The sequence below is a fragment of the Meles meles genome, chromosome 7, assembly GCF_922984935.1.
Source record: "Meles meles chromosome 7, mMelMel3.1 paternal haplotype, whole genome shotgun sequence".
Classification (NCBI taxonomy): domain Eukaryota; kingdom Metazoa; phylum Chordata; class Mammalia; order Carnivora; family Mustelidae; genus Meles; species Meles meles.
In genome coordinates this window covers 18,241,965-18,264,597 of record NC_060072.1, presented here as the reverse complement: position 1 = coordinate 18,264,597, position 22,633 = coordinate 18,241,965, and the positions used below count along the sequence as shown (strand labels likewise).

General features: G+C 39.2%; 1 protein-coding gene and 1 pseudogene across 1 annotated transcript in view; both read right to left on the bottom strand.

The window, feature by feature from the left end:
* Positions 1 to 14,699, bottom strand: part of C7H12orf42 (chromosome 7 C12orf42 homolog) — an 87,535-nt gene extending 72,836 nt beyond the window's left edge. Inside the window, 3 exon segments of the mRNA XM_046011782.1 lie at positions 14,168 to 14,236; positions 14,626 to 14,640; positions 14,643 to 14,699. Coding sequence (XP_045867738.1) covers positions 14,168 to 14,236; positions 14,626 to 14,640; positions 14,643 to 14,699 — 141 coding nt within the window.
* A 3,661-nt stretch (positions 14,700 to 18,360) lies between these two features.
* Positions 18,361 to 18,446, bottom strand: LOC123947735 (annotated as a pseudogene).
* Between the last annotated feature and the right edge of the window lie 4,187 nt (positions 18,447 to 22,633).

The following is a 22,633-nucleotide window of genomic DNA, read 5'->3' as shown; positions in this document are numbered from 1 at the left end:
AAACCAAGAATCAGACGCTTAACTGACTGACCCGCTCGGGTACCCCTCTACTTAGCCATTCTTGAATTCAACTTTCCCCACCAAAAAAATGGGAAAATATTTTTAAAAACAATTGAAAGAGAAGATGAGGTAACATCAAAATTTGCTTAGCCCGGGGAAATGTAAGCTATTTTGAACTGAAATCATACATCCACATAAATCATTTAATTAAGTGGGGTCTTGGTGCTGTGACCCTTTCATGGATTGGGAAAATTACCAGAAATGCTTGAAAGCCACAATGCAGACAGAGCTGCTTCAGATCAAGAGGGCATATTCATGCCTCCAGGATTTTGTAGAGTATTCACAGCTCTATTATGCTGATTGTTATCTCTTTCGATCTTCCAAAGACAATTTTAAAAATTAATTTTTTAGGTATCTAGTTTCATATTCTTCAAAGATTTATATATAATGACAGCTACGTGAGCATTCTAAGCCTTAGGAACTTATATGCCATTATAAGCAAAAGTTTTTATGAAAACATTGCTTATATGCTAAGGTGGTATTTAAAGCCAGTATGTTCCTAACCCTAGGGGATACAAAAAAGGTAACTGAATATAGTGGAAAGATCTTTAGAGCCACATAGACCTGAGTTTAAAGCCCAGCATGCACACATGCATTCATTCATTCAACAAAATTGAAGTGGTTTGAATGCCAGACACTATCTTAACTGTGGGTGAACAAATTTCCTGCACTGTCACTTAAAAGATATTTAAACCTTATCAAATAATTTAGCTTTTCTTTTTTTAGGGTGCAATGCCAGCTCATAAGCTTTTCATAAAGGCACCTATAAAGTGCATAGCAGTGTTCAGTAAATGTTGGTTTCTTCCCAATTTAAAACTGGAAATTTTCTTTCCCAGTTTAGCTCCTTCCCAATTAAGGGCTAAAATTTTAAGATAAGCCACAAACATATTAACACACTCACAGAACTTAATGAAGGAAACATTAGCCCGTGGAAGAATAAAGAGCAGAATAGTGACATCAAAACCAAGTTTAAGAATTTAGAGATCCTAGAGCCACAACAGGCACAGAGTCGATACTCAAAAGTGTCTATTGACTGGCTATATTAATCAAGAATTCAAATAATCAGAGTTTCACATTTGACGGGAGGCAACATAGCATGCTAGGAAAAGTTCTGTAACAACAATTAATGGGCTCAGGTTCGAGTGTACAAAGAGTGTGGTCCACCAGCCCTTTTTCCTTGGGTAAATCATGACCTTCTCCAGCTTCCGTTTTCTCACTTAGTGAGAAGTGTGAGCTCCATCCTTCCCAAGGTACCAATAATTCCAGGTAGAAAATACTTGTCAAAACTTCAGACTACCACTCTGGAGTTTATTTGCACAGTCTGAAGTCGAAACGTACGTGTGTCCTCCACCCTCTCGTCACCTTCCAGAGATGATTATAAGGGCCCAGAGAGGTGGGTTTTATCAATATAGGTCTATTTTATTTTTTACTCTAAAGTGTAAAGTATAGACCAGCAAGTTAAGAAACAAGTGTCACCGCACACACACCAAAAAATCCATTTTAAAATCTAAAGACTAAAAATTAACCAGTCACGTCATGTTTTTAGCAAACACACTTACCATTGTGTAGAGTTTTATTGTCCCCATGGTGAATAGAAGTCTTTAAAAATGTATATGCCTAGAACTGAATACCACGTCAAATCTACGGGCACCGCGTGTTTAAACACCTGCATCTCATCATTAGCCCTTCATAATATTGTTAAACAATAATTATACTTATGATGAGTAATGAATCCAAATATATCTTTCCTTGAGATGTTCTCGTTCTTGTGTTATATAAGTAACCCATTAACAGAATATGAAAACTACTCAGGTAAAACAGATTCATAACTATATCCAGATAATACTCAATAAAGTTTTTAAATGATTATAATGAATTGTAATGGTGTCACCTTCTCTATGAGTGAATCCTTGCCTTATTTTTTCTGAGGATAATCAATTTTATCATTTCTGTTTACCAGGGTTCTAAATTTTACCGGTCTAGTCAGATTTAAATAAACCAAAAAAAGGTTCCCCTGAAATTTCACAAGTTGAGTTTGATTTTTCTCATATTTGAAATGAAAGTGAAAATCTGAGGTAAAAGCTAAGCTTGACTTTGCTTAAAACCAGCAACATTGGCTGATGGATGTACAGAGGACTCCACAGGAAATAATCCACCTACTTCGCAAAACAGAGGACAGCATGCCCAATCACTGCGATCAAAATGGACCAGCCTAAAAAACCTTCAACATCTTAGTCTATAAGATTCAATACCAGTTAACTTCCAAAAGTCAAAAGCAAACAAACAATAGGACAATAGTTTCATTCTTTTATTTATTTTTTTTTTTTAGTTTCATTCTTTTAAAAAAAAAAAATGGAGTGGTCTCATGAGAAAGAGGGGCATAAACAGTGCCTTAGTCAGAAGGAATAGTAGTAAAAGCTAACATGCGTGGCAGACTTTCCATGTGTGCCAGCACTGCTCTAGGCAATTTACATTAAACCCACAACATCCTTATGAGATAGGTGCTATTATTTTTTTTAAAGATTTTATTTATTTATTTGACAGAGAGAAATCACAAGAGAGGCAGGCAGAGAGAGAGGAAGGGAAGCAGGCTCTCCGCTGAGCAGAGAGCCCGATGTGGGACTCGATCCCAGGATCCTGAGATCATGACCTGAGCTGAAGGCAGCGGCTTAACCCACTGAGCCACCCAGGCGCCCGAGATAGGTGCTATTATTATCCCATGTTACAGATGAGGAAGCAAAAGCGGGGGAAGATGAGGCATGGGAAGATGAGGAAGCTAAGGCATCTCACAGGCAAAAAAGCAGCAAAAAAAAAAAAAAAGCAGCAAAGTCAGACTTGAACTCAGGTCATCAGACCCCAGGGTTTGCTTGTATAATCTCCATCTTTCACCATTCATTCCATTTGCCACCCATTCAAGCAATAGCCACCTGAAAGCAGGTGCTGGCACCCTCAACATCACATTGCTAAGGAACCTGGAATACAGTCAAGGGCTCGATGGTAATTCCAAACTCTACTCTGGAACTGAACCAGTGTTTTGGAAATCCATCCTGTCCTGCCCCTCAGGTCTTCTCTGGCTTCTTTCATCCTTTCTCAACACTCTAAAGCCCTGAAGCGCATCTGAACGATGTCACCTCTACCGTGAGTGAAGGAGGCTGTCTAAGCGCTCAGAGTCCTCTGCCACTCACAGTCTTCCTGAAATGGTTATTAATGTCAGGCCTTGATGCTCAGGCACAAAGTGTGTATCACAGAAGAAAGTTAACGTGATTCAAATTCTAGCAATGGGTCCTGCAGTGTGGGATTGCTTAAAAGACACAGAGCAGACTGCAGTCGCCCTTCCTCTCTCATGAAGCAAGGCAGCTTTGAATTGGGTTGAACACCCTCAGGTACCCTGAAGTTTTGCCTGAGGCTCCAGGTGTTAGACTTGGGAGGATATCTTGAGAATCACGCCAGCTGCCTGGGCACTCTTCCTGCAGAAGCCCCATCTCCTGAGAGAAATCCACGCCTGCAAACTTGTCTGCAACCTCCAAGAAGTCAGCTGAACAGTCCTGTTAAACCAAAGTCATATCCTGCCACTCACAGCCCTCAGAGGCTCCTCATCTTATTCAGAGTACAATCCCCATTGGTTTCTTCCTGAACCGAACAGGACTGGTACGCACATAGATACAAAGAGACAGACAGGCTGAACAGGATCTGGCATCTACACAATGGTATTGGCCAATTCAGTACGTTTTTTAGCATAAAAAAGGAGCTTACTAACAATATCCTGAAATGACAGGTATAAACCTGGACTGTCCAGGCAACAAGGAAGTCCTCTTATCTCTCATTTCATCTAGTACTCTCCACTCGTGACTTTGCTATTCCCTCAATATCCTATCCTATCTTATTGTCTCAGGACCTTTGCACTTGCCATCTTTCTGCCTGGAATATACTTCCTCTCTATGTCATGACTTTCTTAACTTGATGGTCCAAGGACCTGTTTACCAGTTCCATCCTTTCTATTTCAATGAATGAAAAATACAGAACTTCCCTTGAGTTCCCCCTCTTCTTTCTACCCGATGTTTGCATATTCATTCAGCAAGCCATCCGATTAGTTTCTGACGCTGGAGCCACAAACTGCATATAAGTATATTCATACAATAATTTTCCCTTAGCATAATGTTTCCAAGGTTCATCCACATTGTAGCATGTATCAAAACTTCATTCCTTTTTATGGTTCAGTCCATTGAATGTATGTACCACAGTATGTTTATTCTCTCATCAGGAGACTGGGTTGTTTCTAACTTTGGGCTATGGAAAAGAGAGCTGCTACGAACATTGGCATACTCATATCTGTTTGAGTCTTTTTTTAAATTCATTTGGGTATATACCCATAGTGGTTACCCCATTTTACATTCTTACCAGCAATGCACAGGGGATTCCAATTTTTCCATATTCTTTTTATTTTTAAGATTTTATTTATTTATTTGACAGAGAGAGAGAGAGACAGCGAGAGAGGGAACCCAAGCACGAGGAGTGGGAAAGGGAGAAGCAGGCCCACCACGGAGCAGAGAGCCCAATGTGGGGTTTGATCCCAGGGTCCTGGGATCATGACCTGAGCTGAAGGCAGATGCCTAACGACTGAGCCACCCAGGCACCCTCAACTTTTCCACATTCTTTCATATGTTTATTAGCCATTTATATATGTTCTTCACAGAAATGTCTATTCAAGTCCTTTGGCCATTTTTAAATCATATTATTTGTTTTTTGTTGTTGAGTTGTAGAAGCTCTTTATTTATTCTGCATATTAACCCCTTATAAGATATAATTTGCAAATATGTTCTCCCATTCTGTGGGTTGTCTTTTCATTCTCCTAATAGTGTCCTTTGATGTACAAAGGTATTTAATTCTGTTGAAATCCAGCTCATTTTTTCTTTTGTTGCCTGCGCTTTGGTATCATCTTTAAGAAATCATTGCCTTCTAATTTTAGCCATTCTGACTGGTGTGAGGTGATATCTCATTGTGGTTTTGATTTGTATTTCCCTGATGCTGAGAGATGTGGATTATGCTGAGTGAAATAAGTCAAGCAGAGAGAGTCAAGTATCATATGGTTTCACTTATTTGTGGAGTATAACAAATGACATGGAGGACATTGGGAGATGGAGAGGAGAGGGAGGTTGAAGGGGAGGTGAACCATAAGAGACTATGGACTCTGAAAAACAACCTGAGGGTTTTGAAGGGGCGGGGGTGGGAGGCTGGGGGAACCAGGTGGTGGGTAATAGGGAGGGCACGTACTGCATGGAGCACTGGGTGTGATGCCAAAACAATGAACACTGTTATGCTGTAAATAAACAAATAAAGGAATAAAATAAATAAATAAATAAATAAATTTTAAAAAAAGAAAAGAAAAAAATAAAGAAAAACAATGAATACTGTTATGCTGAAAAAATAAATTAATTAATTAAAGAAAAAAATACTTTTTAAAAGGAAGGCAAAAAAAAAAAAAAAGAAATCATTGCCTTTAGTATGGCAATGAGGATTTTTCCCTGTTTTCTTCTAGGATTTTAACCATTTTAGCTCTTATTTAGGTCTTTGATCCACTCTAAGTTAATTTGCATATCTTGTGTAAGGTCCAGTTGCATTCTTTTTCATGTGAATATCCAGCTCTCCTAGTACAATTTCTTAAAAAGACTGTCCTTTCCCCCATTGAATGGTATTAACATGCTTGTCAAAAATCAATTGACCATATGTGTTAGGGTTTATTTCTGGGCTGTCAGTTCTATTCCATTGGTCTATATGTTTAACCTTATGAGTGTACCACACAGTTTAGATTACTATAACTTTGTAGTAAGTTTTGAAATCAAGAAGTATGAGCTTTCCAAATTTGTATTTTTTCAACATTGCTTTGGCTATTTGGGGTCCCTTGAGATTCCATAGATTTTAGGATGAATTTTTCTATCTCTTAAAAGGAAAAGTTGGGATATTGATCAGATTGCTTTAAATGTGCAAATCACTTTAGACAATGTTATCCTATTAGTAATGCCAAACCTTCTAATCTATGAATGCAGGATGCCTGCCCATTTATTTGGGTGGTCTTTAATTTCTTTCAACATTTTTTATAGTACCCAACATATAAATCCTAAGCTTCTTTGGTCAAATTTATTCCTAGATACATAAATGGAATAAATATGTAAATAGAACTGCTTTAATTTCCTTTTCACTCTTCTTTGCTAACATCCAGAAACACAACTGGTTTTTGCATGTTGATTTTGCCTACTGCAGCTTTGCTGAAGTTGTTTATTAGACCTAACTTGTTGAATCTTAAAATAAATCTGAGAAAGGGACACTGTCAAGGTCCAGGCACTGACATCAGCAGCCAGACTCATGAATTAATAACATGGAGGTAAGGGCAGGAAGTTCTTTCTCTTTCTGCTGCAACTTTGAGTGTCCCGCAGAAATGACAGCAGTGCAGACTGTGACATCTCATTCTCAGTGGTGGAGGCGATGGAGGTGGCCACCGGTATCGATCAGCCGTACCATGTTCTTTGAGTCACTCTTCCAGGAAGCCTACCCCCAGATCTTGTTCCATGGCCCTCCCACAGATCCTGTGAACCACCTAATTTTATTTTGCTCAATCCCTTCTCTGATGAATCAACCAGAGTCAGCTTCTGTTGAGTGCAAATAATCCTTTTTGGTACACTCAACGATGGCACATGCCCCCATGCTCTGACCCTACCTTTTCTCTACAGTACTTACCAGTATCTGACCTCTCAGGGTATTGTCTGACTCTCACACTAGAATGGAATCTCCATGAAGTCAAGATCATTTATTTTGTTCACTGCTAGAAGCCTAAAACTGTGCCTGGTATATATTGCACTTAATACAGTTTGTTGAATGAATGAAACATCTAACCCTAAATAACTCATTTTACGCTGACAACAACCCAGGTCTGTTAAAAGGCAAAGCATGAGGTATTCGTTCACAGTTCTGTGCCTATGATTCCACCTCTGCAGTGCAACCCTCTCCAGCTCTGTGCCCTCTGATTCTGGGCAGAGCACATTCTTGGGCACCAGCAGAGTCTCTAAGAGGACCTTCCCCAGGGATGCAGATATGCCACCCTTGTGTCATTTCTGTAGGACACTGACTCTCCAGTTATCCTCTGGGCCAGTTTTTATCAGTTTTGGGTCAAAGTGAATGGGCATTCCTCTCCTTTTCTCTCAGATATTCATAGTGGATATTGGAAAAGGCAAACATTTCTAAAATCACTTAGAGGCCACACTTAAATGTCTGCCAAAGCACTTTAGTGGAACATAAAATGTGTCCCCAGATCATCTGAGCCACAGCTGGATTCATTTCCTGCTGTAATCACAGAGGAGATAGAGAATCAGCTTGCTACCAAGGCATGCTGAGATGAAGACACTCCACTTCTCAAATAACTCATTCATGGAAGATCTAAAAATGCCTTCCCTGTGCAAATCTATCTCACACACACCTGCTGAGGAACTGATGCTCTTCTCTAGGTCATAACTATCATGACCCGCCTTACATTTACCTTACTTTTCACAGTCCTCAGCTCACCCATGACTAGCTACCTCCTGGTTCATTCCTTCAAATGTCTGTTTTACCACTTGCTGTGGAAATGATCCATTGCAAGGTTACTAATTTGTTTTATGACTGACTCTACTGCATCTTTCTCCAGTCAAATCCACGAAAGCTTATAGACAAGGCTTGAATAGCTCATGACTTTAAAATATGTGTTTAGTGTACAGTCACTGATGTGGCTCCGTGATTAAAATGAGGAACCACTTAAAGTCATCCTTTCCAGAAAGCAGTATGTATTCTACTATGTTCTATCAGCCTATTCTTTTTTTTTTCCTTAAAGATTTTATTTATTTGAGAGAGAGAGAGCATAAGCAGGTGAAGGAGCAGAGGAGGGAGGGAGAGGAACGGGGAAAGAATGTCAAGCAGACTCGGTACTGAGTACAGAGCCCATCACAGGGCTCAATCTCATGATCCCGAGATCATGACCTGAGCCAAAACCAAGAGTTGGATGCTTAACCCACTGAACAACCCAGGTGCCCCCATCAGCCATTTCTTGAGCTCACTGTCTTATTATGGCTTTATAAAAATTTTGATATCTGGTCAGAAAGTTTCCACATTATATTCTTCATAGCTCTCACATTTATTCTTAGTCTTTTATCTTTCATGCAATTTGTAGGACCCACTCTAACTTCAGGAAAATTCCGTGATAATCTTCTCACTCATTAGCATAGCATCTCTTCCTTTATTCAGACCCTCCTTTACATATACTTAAGTAATGCTTTATACTTTTATCCATATATGCCTTACAAATATTTTGTTATATCTATTCTAAAGTAAATTATAATTTTGGTCTTAATAATTTATAAGTTTAGGGCACCTGGTGGCTCAGTGGGTTAAAACCTCTGCTTTCGACTCAGATCATGATCCCAGGGTCCTGGGATCAAGCCCCAAATCGGGCTCTCTGCTCAGCGGGGAGCCTGCTTCTCCCTCTCTCTCTGCCTGCCTCTCTGCCTACTTGTGATCTCTGTCTGTCAAATAAATAAGTAAATAAAATCTTTAAAAATAATAATAATTTATAAGTTTTAATATTATGAAATAATTTTAGACTTTGAAGGTATATAATCAATATTATCTTCCCCCCAAAAAATTTTTAATATCTTTTTTTTCTTATATTTTGTTGCCTTGGTCCCCCAGGACATTTTTTAATGGAAACAATAATAGTGAACATTCTTATTTTCCCTTACTTTAATAGAAAGGCTTCCAAAGGCTCCCTATTAAGTCTAATTATTTTTTCTGTAGATTTTCTTTTACCATTTTATTTATTTTTTCAGCGTAACAGTATTCATTGTTTTTGCACAACACCCAGTGCTCCATGCAAAACGTGCCCTCCCCATTACCCACCACCTGTTCCCCCAACCTCCCACCCCTGACCCTTCAAAGCCCTCAGGTTGTTTTTCAGAGTCCATAGTCTCTTATGGTTCGCCTCCCCTTCCAAATTTTTTTTTTATAAACATATAATGTATTTTTATCCCCAGGGGTACAGGTCTGTGAATCGCCAGGTTTACACACTTCACAGCACTCACGATAGCACATACCCTCCCCAATGTCCATAAACCCCTCCCCCTCTCCCAATCCCACCTCCCCCCAGCAACCCCCAGTTTGTTTTGTGAGATTAAGAGTCATTTATGGTTTGTCTCCCTCCCAATCCCATCTTGTTTCATTTATTCTTCTCCTATCCCCCTAACCCCCCATGTTGCTTCTCCATGTCCTCATATCAGGGAGATCATATGATAGTTGTCTTTCTCCGATTGACTTATTTCACTAAGCATGATACCCTCTAGTTCCATCCATGTCATCGCAAATGGCAAGATTTCATTTCTCTTGATGGCTGCATAGTATTCCATTGTGTATATATACCACTTCTTCTTTATCCATTCATCTGTTGATGGACATCTAGGTTCTTTCCATAGTTTGGCTATTGTAGACATTGCTGCTATAAACATTCGGGTACACGTGCCCCTTCGGATCACTATGTTTGTATCTTTAGGGTAAATACCCAGGAGTGCAATTGCTGGGTCATAGGGTAGTTCTATTTTCAACATTTTGAGGAACCTCCATGCTGTTTTCCAGAGTGGTTGCACCAGCTTGCATTCCCACCAACAGTGGAGGAGGGTTCCCCTTTCTCCGCATCCTCGCCAGCATCTGTCATTTCCTGACTTGTTAATTTTAGCCATTCTGACTGGTGTGAGGTGATATCTCATTGTGGTTTTGATTTGTATTTCCCTGATGCTGAGTGATGTGGAGCACTTTTTCATGTGTCTGTTGGCCATTTGGATGTCTTCTTTGCAGACATGTCTGTTCATGTCCTCTGCCCATTTCTTGATTGGATTGTTTGTTCTTTGGGTGTTGAGTTTGCTAAGTTACTTATAGATTTTGGATACTAGCCCTTTATCTGATATGTCGTTTGCAAATATCTTCTCCCATTCTGTCAGCTGTCTTTTGGTTTTGTTAACTGTTTCCTTTGCTGTGCAAAAGCTTTTGATCTTGATGAAATCCCAACAGTTCATTCAAGTTAAGGAAGTTCCCTTCTATTCCCACTTTTCTAGAAGAGTTTTTTTTCCCATAAATTAATGTTGATATATCCACTGAGATGGTTATGATTTTATTCTGTAAGTCTCTTGCTATATATCTCATGAATTGATTTTTTTAAAAGATTTTATTTATTTATTTATTTGAGAGAGAGAGAGAGAGAATGAGAGGAGAGAGGTCAGTGGGAGAAACAGACTCTCCGGCGAACAGAGAGCCCGATGTGGGACACGATCCCAGACTCCAGGATCATGACCTGAGCAGAAGGCAGTTGCTTAATCAACTGAGCCACCCAGGAGCCCCTCATGAATTGATTTTTTCATAAGAAACTATTCTTGTATCCCTAGAATAAATTCTACTTGATTATTACTGAATTTGATTTTGCTAGTATTTAATAAATATTCTTCATAAATGAGATTAATCCATAGTATCCCATTTTATTTTAAAAGTTTTGCTAACTTCAAAAAATTAACTTAGAAGAGGCTTCTCCTCTTCCTGTATATAAGGATTACCTGACATTTGAAATTTTAATAACTCAGCTCCAAAACTCTTGGCCTGCTATTTTTGAGAAAATGGAAATTTCTGAATATTGATTCAATAGTGTGTTTTTAATTGTTCACATAATTTATTTATAGTATTGACTCCAGGTTTTATAAGTTTCCCTTGTATCAGTACTTATGTTTCTCTTTTCATCCATAATATTGTTTCTCCTTTTTTTTTTCGTTGATCCATGTTGGTTGGTTTCTCTATTTTATATGCTCTTTCCAATAACAAGTTTTTGACTTTGTTAATTATCTCTAACTGTATTTTTTTATTTCTATTTTAGTGACTTTTTCCTCTAACTTTGATTAGTCCCTTTTTCCTGCTTCCTTTGAATTCATTCTGTTGTTTGAGTAACTCCTCCTTAAGTTGAATGCCTCACTCTTTAATGTCCAACCTTCGTTTTTCTCTATGATAACATTTAAAATATAAGTCTACCCCCTAAAAACCTCTTTAGCTGCATCTCTCACTTTTAAAATTATTACCATTCCATTTTGAGTATTCTACTTGTCATCATTATTTCTTCTTTGGCCCATGAATCATTCCAGAGTAATTATTTTTGGAAACCATATTTTGGGTCATATTGTTATTATTTCTGTGGCAGATACTGTTAGGCATCTACCCCCACATCCATTCTCCTCTCAGTCTCTGTGATGGAACCCTAATTTGAGGTTGATGTGCCCAGTAAGTGGACATTTCCCTGCCTCTCTTGCAGCAAGGTCTGACCATGAGACTAAGTTCTAACTACCAAGATACTAAGTACTAAGCATTTCAAGTTTAGCATTCTCCAAATGCAACCACTGATGGGCTCCCTCAAAAACCTATTCTCAAGATTCCCACCACCTCCACCACTATCCATCCCAGTTTTTAGGCCAAAAGCCCAAAACTCTTCCTTGATTTTTCTTCACACCCCATATTCAATTCATTATGATAGCCTGTCAGCTCCATGTCCAAAATATTTCTGAAGTCTGACTACCTCCTCCAACTCATTCAGCTGCTACAAACCTAGTCCTAGCCACTGTCTCCCCTCTCTGATATAATCCAAGAATTTCTTAGTGGGACTCAAGGTCTCTTATTTCCCAAAAATTCATCCTGCATACAGTACCTACTGAACCTATTCAAGAATAAATCAGATCATTTCATCTCCTGCTATAAAATAAACTCTCATTACCAGTTCTGCCTTGCATGTAGAAGACAAACTCCTTTCACTGGCCATGAGGCCCTCTGTGCTGGGGCCCCTGCCACTACTCCATCCATTCAGTCAGTCTCCATTCCAGTGCGTTCACATTCTGTCCACTCTTCAGTGTTCTAAGCCAAATCTGTCTCAGTCTGTCCTTTCTGCTTGGAATAGTTAGCCTCCAAGAACTTTCTGTGAATCAGAATGTTACCTGGGTGTCTCCTTCTCACAACTCTGGACAAGATTCAAATATCACCTCTTTACAGAGGACTCCCCAGACCACTGTACCCTAACTAAGGCCATATACTCCTGCCATCCACATCATCTTTGACCCGATAACCCCTATTTATCTTCTTCACAGCATTGCACTTTTCACTACCTGCAATTATTGTTTTGTTTTGTTTAAAGTCTCCATTATTTACATTCCTCATTATATGACAGGCTCCTGGAAGGCAAAGGGTTTTTCTTTACTGTTGCTTTCAGAAGAGCCTTCTGACCAACATAGGTGATCAGTAAATCTAATATACAATGTATGGAATTAGAATATATACACATACAAATATAGATCATTTGATATATAATATATAACAATATATTAGATACATCTAATGTTATATGAGATATGTTATATATAGTATATCATGTACAAAATGTAATATATAACACATAATATATAATATGCAATAAAGTATATAGTAGTCAATATAATAAAACAATGACAAATAACACAGAAGTCTTTAGAAGATACACATCTCAAAATCTTTTAGTCCTCTTCTATAATTCCTTCAAAGTCACACAAATGCAGAAAGAGAAGGAGAAGGAAAAGAAAACAGAGAAAGAAAAAAGGGGGACAAAACAATTTGAAAGAGGATCCAGCTACGTCAACCTCCTGATCTCATGTAGGCCTGCCCTTGCTTCCTGGTGCTTACTTAAGCTGTAGGAGGAAAAGAGTGCTAGGCACCCAGGTGGCACCTGTCTATAAGCTTGAGAAGCATTCTATCCCTATAGTATAAGCTAATTAGCAATCTCTGATCCTCCCTATGACCTGTGTCACTCCTTGTCAAGTGAATGGGCCTGTGATCCCCTTCCAGGAAGCTTTGCCTTCTTAGAGCCTTAACATACTAGTGGTGAAATACAGGGACTTCACTGGGGTCTGTTTCCTCATGGAAATCCTCTGGTTAATTCTTAAGAGGTTCTTGAAGCCCAAATGGAAAAATGATTGATAGAACAGCATATTTCAGACACCTTATTTAGATACATTCTGTGCTTTAGTGGTATATAAGAACAGTTAGAAAACCAGATCACATTTTTCAACTAGGTCATGTTTCTCCTCTTCCCACAGTTGGCTTTCTTCTTTACTCTTAGAAGATGATTTTTCACGTCTCTTGATTTCTTCTCTTGAATATTTGCAGTGACCATATGCTACTTCTCCACAGGTAGTAATTTGGAGCAACCCTGCTCCCAAATTTTGGAAAGTAGGGACTCTGAAAGACATAATTAGCATGGTCCTCTCCACACATGCTTGGGACTTTCTGATTTCCTCAGTGTCAGTGAGTTGTGTGGTCCTCTCCAAAGGGCTTTGCCATTCTGTCGTGGTAAATAGGAAGGAAATGAAGGCAATTAGAGCCCTTTGGATGTAAATTTAAGTGTTGGCTGAAAGGTTTCTTTCTTTCCAGATCCTACTTTTGTCCACAGAGCTCTGGTGGGAGGGAACCTGGGAAGTTCCCACAGCTCCATGACAACTGGACAGGCCAGCCATGGCGACCATCTCCATGTGCACATTGCAGTCATTTATAGACAGGCATTTGCACACTGTAGCAACAAACACTCACTGTGGCTCTCACCAACAGGACATCATTAGCAACCAGTGGGTGGAATATGGGATGGGGGGGAGAACAAGACTAACATGTCAGTCTTTCACTTGATGAACTCAGTTGTTTATTGTTATTGATCATATTAGATGGCAGTATTGTCCCCGTTTCTGTATGTTGTGCCACACACAAGCACTGCACACACCCTAATGTGAGGTGACTTCTACCATTGCTTATCCAATGAATACGTTATTTTCTCAGTTACATAATCCATGTAGAAAAGATAAAAATGTACCGTAAATCTTAGACTGAGATCCAAACTTCCATAGGATAAGTCTTTTAGTGTTCTCCTTATTTTGAAATTTAAAAGAAAATCTTTCCCAGTCATAAGGTAAAAACAAAATACAAATTTTCTTATGCATCCAGCAACTGAAACCAAAACAATTCCACTATGGATACCACTCTACTTACTCACATTTGCATGGGATATGTTCCTCTCCCACAGAGTTGCAGGTCTCACAATGGAAATGTAGCAAGAGGATTTCTGAAAGGTTTGAAACAAGGCCCTTAGTATTACACCAGTAATTCTCACAAAGATATATTTCCATTCCTGCGATAATTTTTAGGGAGACTAGAAGCTTATTCATTCGAACAATGGCTCTTCATTCATTGAGTACCTGATATCATCCAGAACACGGTGCTTGGTGTTGGGGGAACAACAGTGAGCCCTGAAAGACACAATTCCTACCTTCAAGGGTCCAGAAGAAAACACAGGCAGTAGCTAAAGAATCATACCAAAAAATGCAAAATCTCAACTGGAACAAATGTTATGAATGAGAGAAACGAAGTATTTTGAGAACCTTGTAATATAGTAGGATGAAATAGATTTAAACATTTACATCCTTTGCCATGTGGCTTTGAAGTCCTCCCCACCTGAGTAAATGAAGTATGTTTCCTTGCCCCATTGATGTTGAGCTAGACCCATGACTTGCTTTAGCCAGTGACATGTTCACACATGACAGGAGCAGAGGCTTTAAATGTGCACACAGGGTTTGCCTTGGCCTCTTATGTTTCTGTCTTAGCTAGGGGAAAACAAACAAACAAACAAACAAAAACATGCCCCAAGTAGTCACTGGTCCCAGAACAAGGGGACAAATCTAATAGACTAGACCCATAGCCTTAAGCCAGTCCCTGCCAAGCATAGCAGAGCCATGGCCAACAAGCAGACCAGAGAATATAAGTAGGAAACAAATGCTGCTTGTTGAAAGCCACTGATTTTGGAGTTGTTTGCTGTGCAGAATTATCATAGCAGAAACTTGACCGATACACATATACAATACCTACAATTGGTCCATTTGGGGTCACCCCGAGGATGTGCCAATGGTATGGGATCCTGGAACTTTGATAATAAAATATCAAACCTCAGTAAGATAATACCAGGATTTATTTTTATACTTCTGCTTTTCAATTTGATACTTTCTATTTGTTTATTTAGTCACAATCTTCAGGTCCTTGAACTTTTATTGTTTAATATTTGCCAAAATCATGCCTCAGCCTTTCATTGACCTGCAAAGCCTGTTGTCATGAAGACAATATCCTAACAGATCTAGGACCAGGCTACAAGCATATGTCCAGACACCAGGAAAACAATTAGTCTACCCCATGATTTCCCTGAGGAAGTTAGAGTCTATGGCAGAATTAGTACTCAGAGAATCACACAAATCAAGGCAAAAGTTCAGTGACCCTAAATGTTATGAGGGACAAACACATGGAGTACAGACATAGGAGCAGCCAAGGACTATAGATGATGCAGACTCAGCTGATGGAAACAGAACCCCAAAAAGAGACAAAACTGGAAGAGACAGAGATATCTCTGAGATCAAAATACCAAAACAAAAGGACTGTGACAAGAGAAGTAGAAGTTTCCAGATGAAAGAATAAAGAAAAAAGATCCAAAGAAGAGTGGGGAGCATAACAACATTTCAGAGCAACTGTACTGAGCGACTGTAAGTATACCACACTGGTACTACCTGACATGTGCATGGGGGCATTGAGTCACCCTTGTTTGTCTTCGCACAACACCAGGAAATGTGTGTTTAATACAATATCCCTGACATCAACTCCATGCCAAGCACATGGTAAGCATCCAATCAGACAGGTGGACTGTCTCGTGATACCAAAAAAGAGTCACAGAGCATAAGAACTGGAAGGAATACTACATCACCAACATTCTTATTAGATACTGCTCAGTCCACACCAGCATGTAGCAACCAGTCAGTGACCAATTTTAGCACCTGGGTTCTGTGCTCAAGCCCATACATAATCCTCTGTTCTATTGTCAGCACACGAATGGCCCTCAAACCCAGCTGTCACATTTGATTTGGAAAGCAACTCCACATCTGTGGGAAAGGGAAGGGGTCTCACTTACAAAACAAGAATCGCCAGGTGGAGAGTCAAGCCCTTCTCCATGATGTGGACCTCAGTTCTCCTCCTCAACGGACCTTCTGCCTGCACTCCAACCATGCATCTTCACATATCTGATTGTCTTCTGATTAAGTAATTCTTGTCTTGGGCAATTAGCACCAAGCACTGAATGTTGTCCCAAGCCACACTGCTGTGACACATTTCTTATTTCAACGCAGATTTCTCAGTGCTACTGCCTGAGTTATGCAGGTTGTGGATAACACATTCCACATCATTCAGAGTGGAAAGTGAACAATACCTCCTCAAGTTGTTCAGTGCACCACCTGAACACCTGTACACAAAAATCCTGAGACTTTCGCTGTCCAAGCAATAAGACTTTATGATAGCCAATAGTCCAAGGGAATCATGTTTATTCTGACTGTTCCATTTTATAGGAGATTCTTTCTAAAGGGCAAAGACATAGGTAAGCAGAGAGAATCAGGGATTGGGGTTTTCTGATTTCTTAGAAAATCTTTATCTTGAACTTTAAAGCAAGCCTATACTGTAGGTAGAATTTCTTTGTAAACAAAAAAAAAAGGCTATTGTAATCAACAAGCAAAAAAAAAATGTCTTGGAAGAATAAAGGAGCTGGGATATTCATTGCCAGTCATTAACCTGATTTTCTAATGAATATGGCATTAGGCATTCATTAACAATCATTTGTGTTTATGTTGAACAGTGGATGTATAATGAAGGTTGGTAAATGAAAGCAAAATTAAACCAGGGAATTTTGGACACTTATAAAGCAATTAACTTGTTTGGCAGTAATTACACATTGAAAGCTAAATCAAGTGCATTTAGAAAGCCACAAGAGTCGCCACATAAACCAGAGGTGCTTTGCTCTAAAATAATAGGAAAACCTCTCTTTCTTTCAAAATGAAAGAGAAAGGCAAAAGTATGGTATAAATGACAAATGAGGCCCAGGTCTAATGAAAAGAAATACGGTTACAGCCTGTATGTTAGGGAAGAGGCAAGTTACTGAAAAATAGGACAGCTCAGCTAATTAAAAGAAAGAAAGAAAACCCTTTTGTGACAACAATGATGTGAAAACAGGTGGTATGTGCTGGAGAGTTCAAGTTTTCTGTTTGTGCACACAGGCATGAACATACATGCGCGCGTGCACACACACACACACACACACACACACACACAGTCGACATACTTGAACTACCTCTTAGATGTGTGAAGAGTAAAACCTGAACCCACAATCAGGTTTTTTGGACAGCGCTGCATCTCAGGAGTTATGGAGGCTCTGCCACTGACAATTTTGCAATTTGATTCCCCCTAGTATTTGACTATAGTCCTTTATTCAATTTAACACTTGGCATTAAAGGTCAGTCATTAAAGGCATCCAGGGGAAAGAGCAGAATGAGGTGTGATGAAAGAAAACCCCAGGGAAGAATCAGTCCTGAACTATGAGGAAGCAAGTGAAGTCAACTTGAGATTCCGTGTGGCTACAATACTCATAACCAGGAACTTTGCTCCAAAAATATTAAAAAATCCAAGAAACCTTTCAAGATGAATTTTCTCAAGAGTTTTCCAGCCTACCAGAGTGAGCCAAGACACACAACAGAGGTATTGTTTGATTTTTTGCATATTTTTGTCTTTCTGTGGCTGGAGAAGCTAGTCTTCAGATGAGCCCAAAGGTCCTGGCCAGAGGACAGAGCTTTCCAAACTGGAGATTAAGCATTTTCTTCCAAAAATCTGAAGATTCATGGACCCTTCCCATATGACGAATATCTTCACAAATAGGGTTTGAGGGTGCTTAAGGGTTAGTAACCAAAAGAAAGGTTCCCAGGGGGATCTATAAAGAGCAGCTGGCTTTGTGGAAACATTTGCAAAGTGCTCAGGGATCAACTATGCTAAAAGCAAATACTTGCTTTTCCTTGGGATTGGAAGAGAAAACGGAAACCAGGAGAGAGCTCTGAAATCCTCACTTAGGTCATTTAACTGCTACCCAAAAAAAAAAAAAATTATGTTTGCCATGATGGGGTGTGTGCACTTCTTTATAGAAATAAGGCCCTTCTTTAAAAAGATAAACATTTTTATTTTCAAGCAGAGGATCAAGACACTAAACTGAAAAACCCATTTCTCACTTATTTGAAACGATTTTGAATATTTAGATTGTCTGCCTTGTTCTAATCTAATATGGAGTGTTTTATTTGAGATTCTTTTTTTTTTAATTTTTATTCTTTTATGTTAGTCACCTATTTGACATTTTTTTCTTCGATTAGCAATAATCGCGCCTCGGATAAACCTCATTGGCTACGATACTGCCACTGCGCAAAGCTTGACATTTTTTTCTTGATCACAAAATTTCTTCCTGGTTTTGACCAGGAACTCTGAACAATCCTATACCTTTTCCTGTATCTTCATAGACAAATACATTTATATAAAGGAAATTCAAGGAATACACTATTGTTGAAGATACCTGCTATGAATCCAGGACTACTTACATTTTATTACACTTTCAAATCATTTTGGGGAGCTAGTTAAAATGCAGATCCTGATTCAAGGAGTCTAGCCTGCAACCTCAGACTCTGCATATAACAAGCTCTCAGGAAATGTTGATTTCCATTCAGCAAGGTACTGATCTACTCAGCTTTGTGGCAGATAGCTGGTTTTAAAAGTTCCTAAGATCAGGACCAGAGGTTACTGAAGCCTTGAAAATAGATCAGTTCCTCTCCAAGAAGAAACTTGGAAAGTGTAACGGACCAGAAATTAAGCAATAGAGGAATGAATAATTGTTAGAAATGAAATATGTGAGGAAAATGTTTCGTTCCCCACTACACTTTAATGCATGCTTCCCAGCCACCCTAGCTGTTTTTAACATTTCCCCAGTCGTTGAAATCTGGACAATTGATTTTACCGAATAATTATCAAAATGCCATGCACTAGGTTAAGCACCGAGGATGTGACCATAAATGAGGCATAATCCCCAAAAGTCTCCCCCAGTGTGATTACAACACAGCAAAAAAGATGCTTAATGTACCAGAGGAGCACCTCAACCAGAGCTAAGGAGAAGAATATTTAGTCAAGTTAAAAAATATCAGGGGTGCCTGGATGGCTCAGTTGATTAAATGAGGATTCTTGATTTCAGCTTAGGTCATGATCTTAGGGTCCTGGGATCAAAGCACAGGTCAGGCTCCACACCCAGCAGGAAGTCTGCTTAAGATTCTCTCTCTCTCTCTCTACCCCTTCCCCTGCTTGCACACCCTCTCTCTCCCTTTCTCTTTCTCAAATACATAAACAAATCTTTAAAAATATCTATCAGGAGATACTTCTTGGAAAAGATGTTGAATCTCGAAGCTTGAGCAAAAACATACCTAGTTGAAGAAGAGGAAGTAAGAGTATTGTTAGCAGACAATCAGCATGGGGAAATGTCTAGATTGTGAGAACATTCCAACTCCAGGCAGGATAGGAGGTGTGTCCCTACAACAGCTCCCTTAATCTTCCACCAGAGGACTATTGAGAAGTGACTATTCTTACCACTCTTTTGTAGATGAGAAATCTGAAGCTCCGAGAGTTTATGACAGCCCAAGGTGATATCAGTAAGTGAGTGGTGGCACTGAGATGCCAGCTTGGGTCTGCCTGGTCCTCCAACCTATGCCTTCTGCCTGTATTTCAGCACCTTGGCTGTGGAATGGAAGGCAGGACTGATCTGAAAAGGAATCAACATTGCATTTTCCATGAGGATCCCAGCCCTGATTTTTCCTTCCTCAACTAGTATTTTGCTCAAAAAACAGAAAAATAACCCATCCCAGTCCCATTGTGATTTAAGATTTTAACAGCGTTGGGCAGACTCCAGTTTACAAAGAATTTTGTACCAATAAAAAACTAATGATTTCACTCTTGATTACATGCTTATTTGTTGCCTTTTTAAAGATCTAGATTTTGAAGAATAAGATCAAGATTGGGCCAAAGGCCTTATTGACAAAGGCACAGCTAGTACTGTGGAGCCTTCAGGCAAATTACAAAACACAAAATGTTGCCCTCTCTTCACTGATACATTCCCATGACAGGGTTTGGTGGACCTGCAAATGCACCTGGATTTCAGCCCCCACTTATCCTCTTGGCTTAGAGCCCTTGCGAAGGGTACATGCTTCCAATCTAACATGGTGGCCCCAGAGTTGGAGGCTTCAGCTGGGGTACATAGTATCCCACATGGGTGAACCTAGAGACGAGACTCCAGAGAGATAGTGACATGGAAAGAAAAGCTGTGGGTGTAGCACACACTACTTTTAGCAGTTCAACTGTGAGTATTAAACAAGAGATGAGACAGAAGCCAGACAGGTCAGCAGGGTCAAGTGTTGACTTCCCCCCACCCTCTAAATAATTAGAGAGACCTGAGAAAGCTCAAACAGTGGAAGGGGGTGTGAGTCGAGGAAGTAGGCTTACAATAGTCAACTTTAAATTCAAAAGCATCAGTTCCTCATTCTAATCCTCTCTTCAAGGAAAACAAAATCATGTGGGATTAAAAGATTCTTTGCATCTAAGACACAAACCTGATTCCTCTCAAAATGAGCACTAAGACTCAAACTTGAACAAAGTAACCCACTCTTTCTCTAGGTCTTGATTATAAAATTGATTCTTCAATTCCTCTGATTTCAGAACCCTAAGAATAACAAATAACTACCCAGTAATTATCAAAATGGACTTTCCCATTATCAAAATGGGAAAATGGATTTTTAACCCACATATTTATATGGTTATTGCTTTTTATTAAAGTGTAGCTTGTAGATGAGCTTCCTATCAGCAATTAATATGCATGACAAATTGTTCATAACCAAAAACTGTATATTCTTTCTATCAGCACCTCTTGTTAATGGTTTCCTAACAGAAAGTACTAGAAATACAACTGCCGGCAGTTCTTCTCTTCTTCTGGAAGCTGGAGAATCCAAGAGACAGACCGGTTATATTTTTTGTGGCCAAATATTAGCAACTTCATCATAAATCTAAGGTCCTCATTTTTATTTGAGTATAAATAAACATAGTGAAGTCTTAAAAACATTAACCTCCACCATAATTATCAAGCATAAGAAGAGTTAGAGTTTTAGCTAGTCGTATGCTTTATCTTTTATTGCGGGTCTCATTTCAGAAGACTCATTGAATTTTTAGGAACCCGCCAGTCTAGTCAAAGAAATCACAAATCCTTAACTAACATATGCTAACTTTTCTTTGAGGAACAAAAGAAGCATCTTTGTTTGTTCCTCACCAGCAAACACCAAGCCATTTAAAAGGAGTCTTTTCAGTGGCAATGTTAGCAGGGAAATTCAATTGTATTTAATTAAGTTCTTCCCCCAAAAACTGTGCACAGAAGCACCAAAGAGGTTATCAGAGGTCAGATGCCTGTCATGACTTTCTGACCCTCCCAAAATGCAAAATAAAAGATAGTGGTATCCCTGCTGGTAAGATGGGCTTCCACATTTGTGCCTCTCTCTTTCTGCTTTAATTTAATAGCAATCAGCACAATATGGCTGCTTTTTTCTGAACAATAGGACAGGCAGAAGTTGGATTTACAGCGCTGCAAGGAGAAGGTGGGAGACAAGAGGGGCTCACTATGGCTTTTAAGGTTCAATAAGAACATCACTGTGTTACCCATAATAAAAAAAAACTTGAAAATCTACTTAATATTCATTGTTGTCAGAAATGGACAGATGTGCACTTCTGATATGTCATGAATTATCTTCAATTGCCAACTTTCTTATAGAGCCTATCCAAAAATGAGATTTAGATGAATAAGATTTCTTTCCTACCAAGAAGAAAATGATCTCTCTCATGCATTCAGGAGCTCCTTGATTTTAAAAGAGTAAAAGTATTTATGCAGCAATCCTTATTTTCCAAATTTCACCATTTTCACAAGTCTGCTAACAACCTTTCAATGAGCAAACACACTGACATGGTCAGAAGTACTTAGCTGTGCTTCATGAAACCAGAGAAAAGCTAATTAACCCAAATTTTATTTAGAGTCTTGCATGTGTAATTACAAATGAGCTCCAGACATGGAACTTACTTCCTGAGACTTTTCATGTTTAGGAAATTGCATTCCTCAGTGACACTGTTGGGAGAATATTAGAATCTGGGGCCCAGAAGACATCCTCAAAACCATTTAATCCAACATCCTAGCTGACATCTGAATCCCCCCAGTACTATTCCCATCCTGTCATCTAGCATGTAGTTGGACAATTCCACAAAGACTTCCAACGCACTGTTTTCTGCAGCCAGTATTTGCAGGGAGGCAACACTTTGATAAGCATAGAGTGAAAACTTAGACAAAAGGAGCCTTAATTTTGAGATCAAGAGCCCTCAGTTTTAATCCTGGTTCTGTAGCCAACTTGGGATTTCAAGTAACTCATTTAATTTCTCTGTCCTTGTGTAAATAAAAGGTAGAAAAATTTGTGTGCCTATCACTGAGTGTCCATCATTGTGTTCAAATGTGTGAGTTGTAAATTTTTTCCTGTAGAGCTGTTTGATCAGA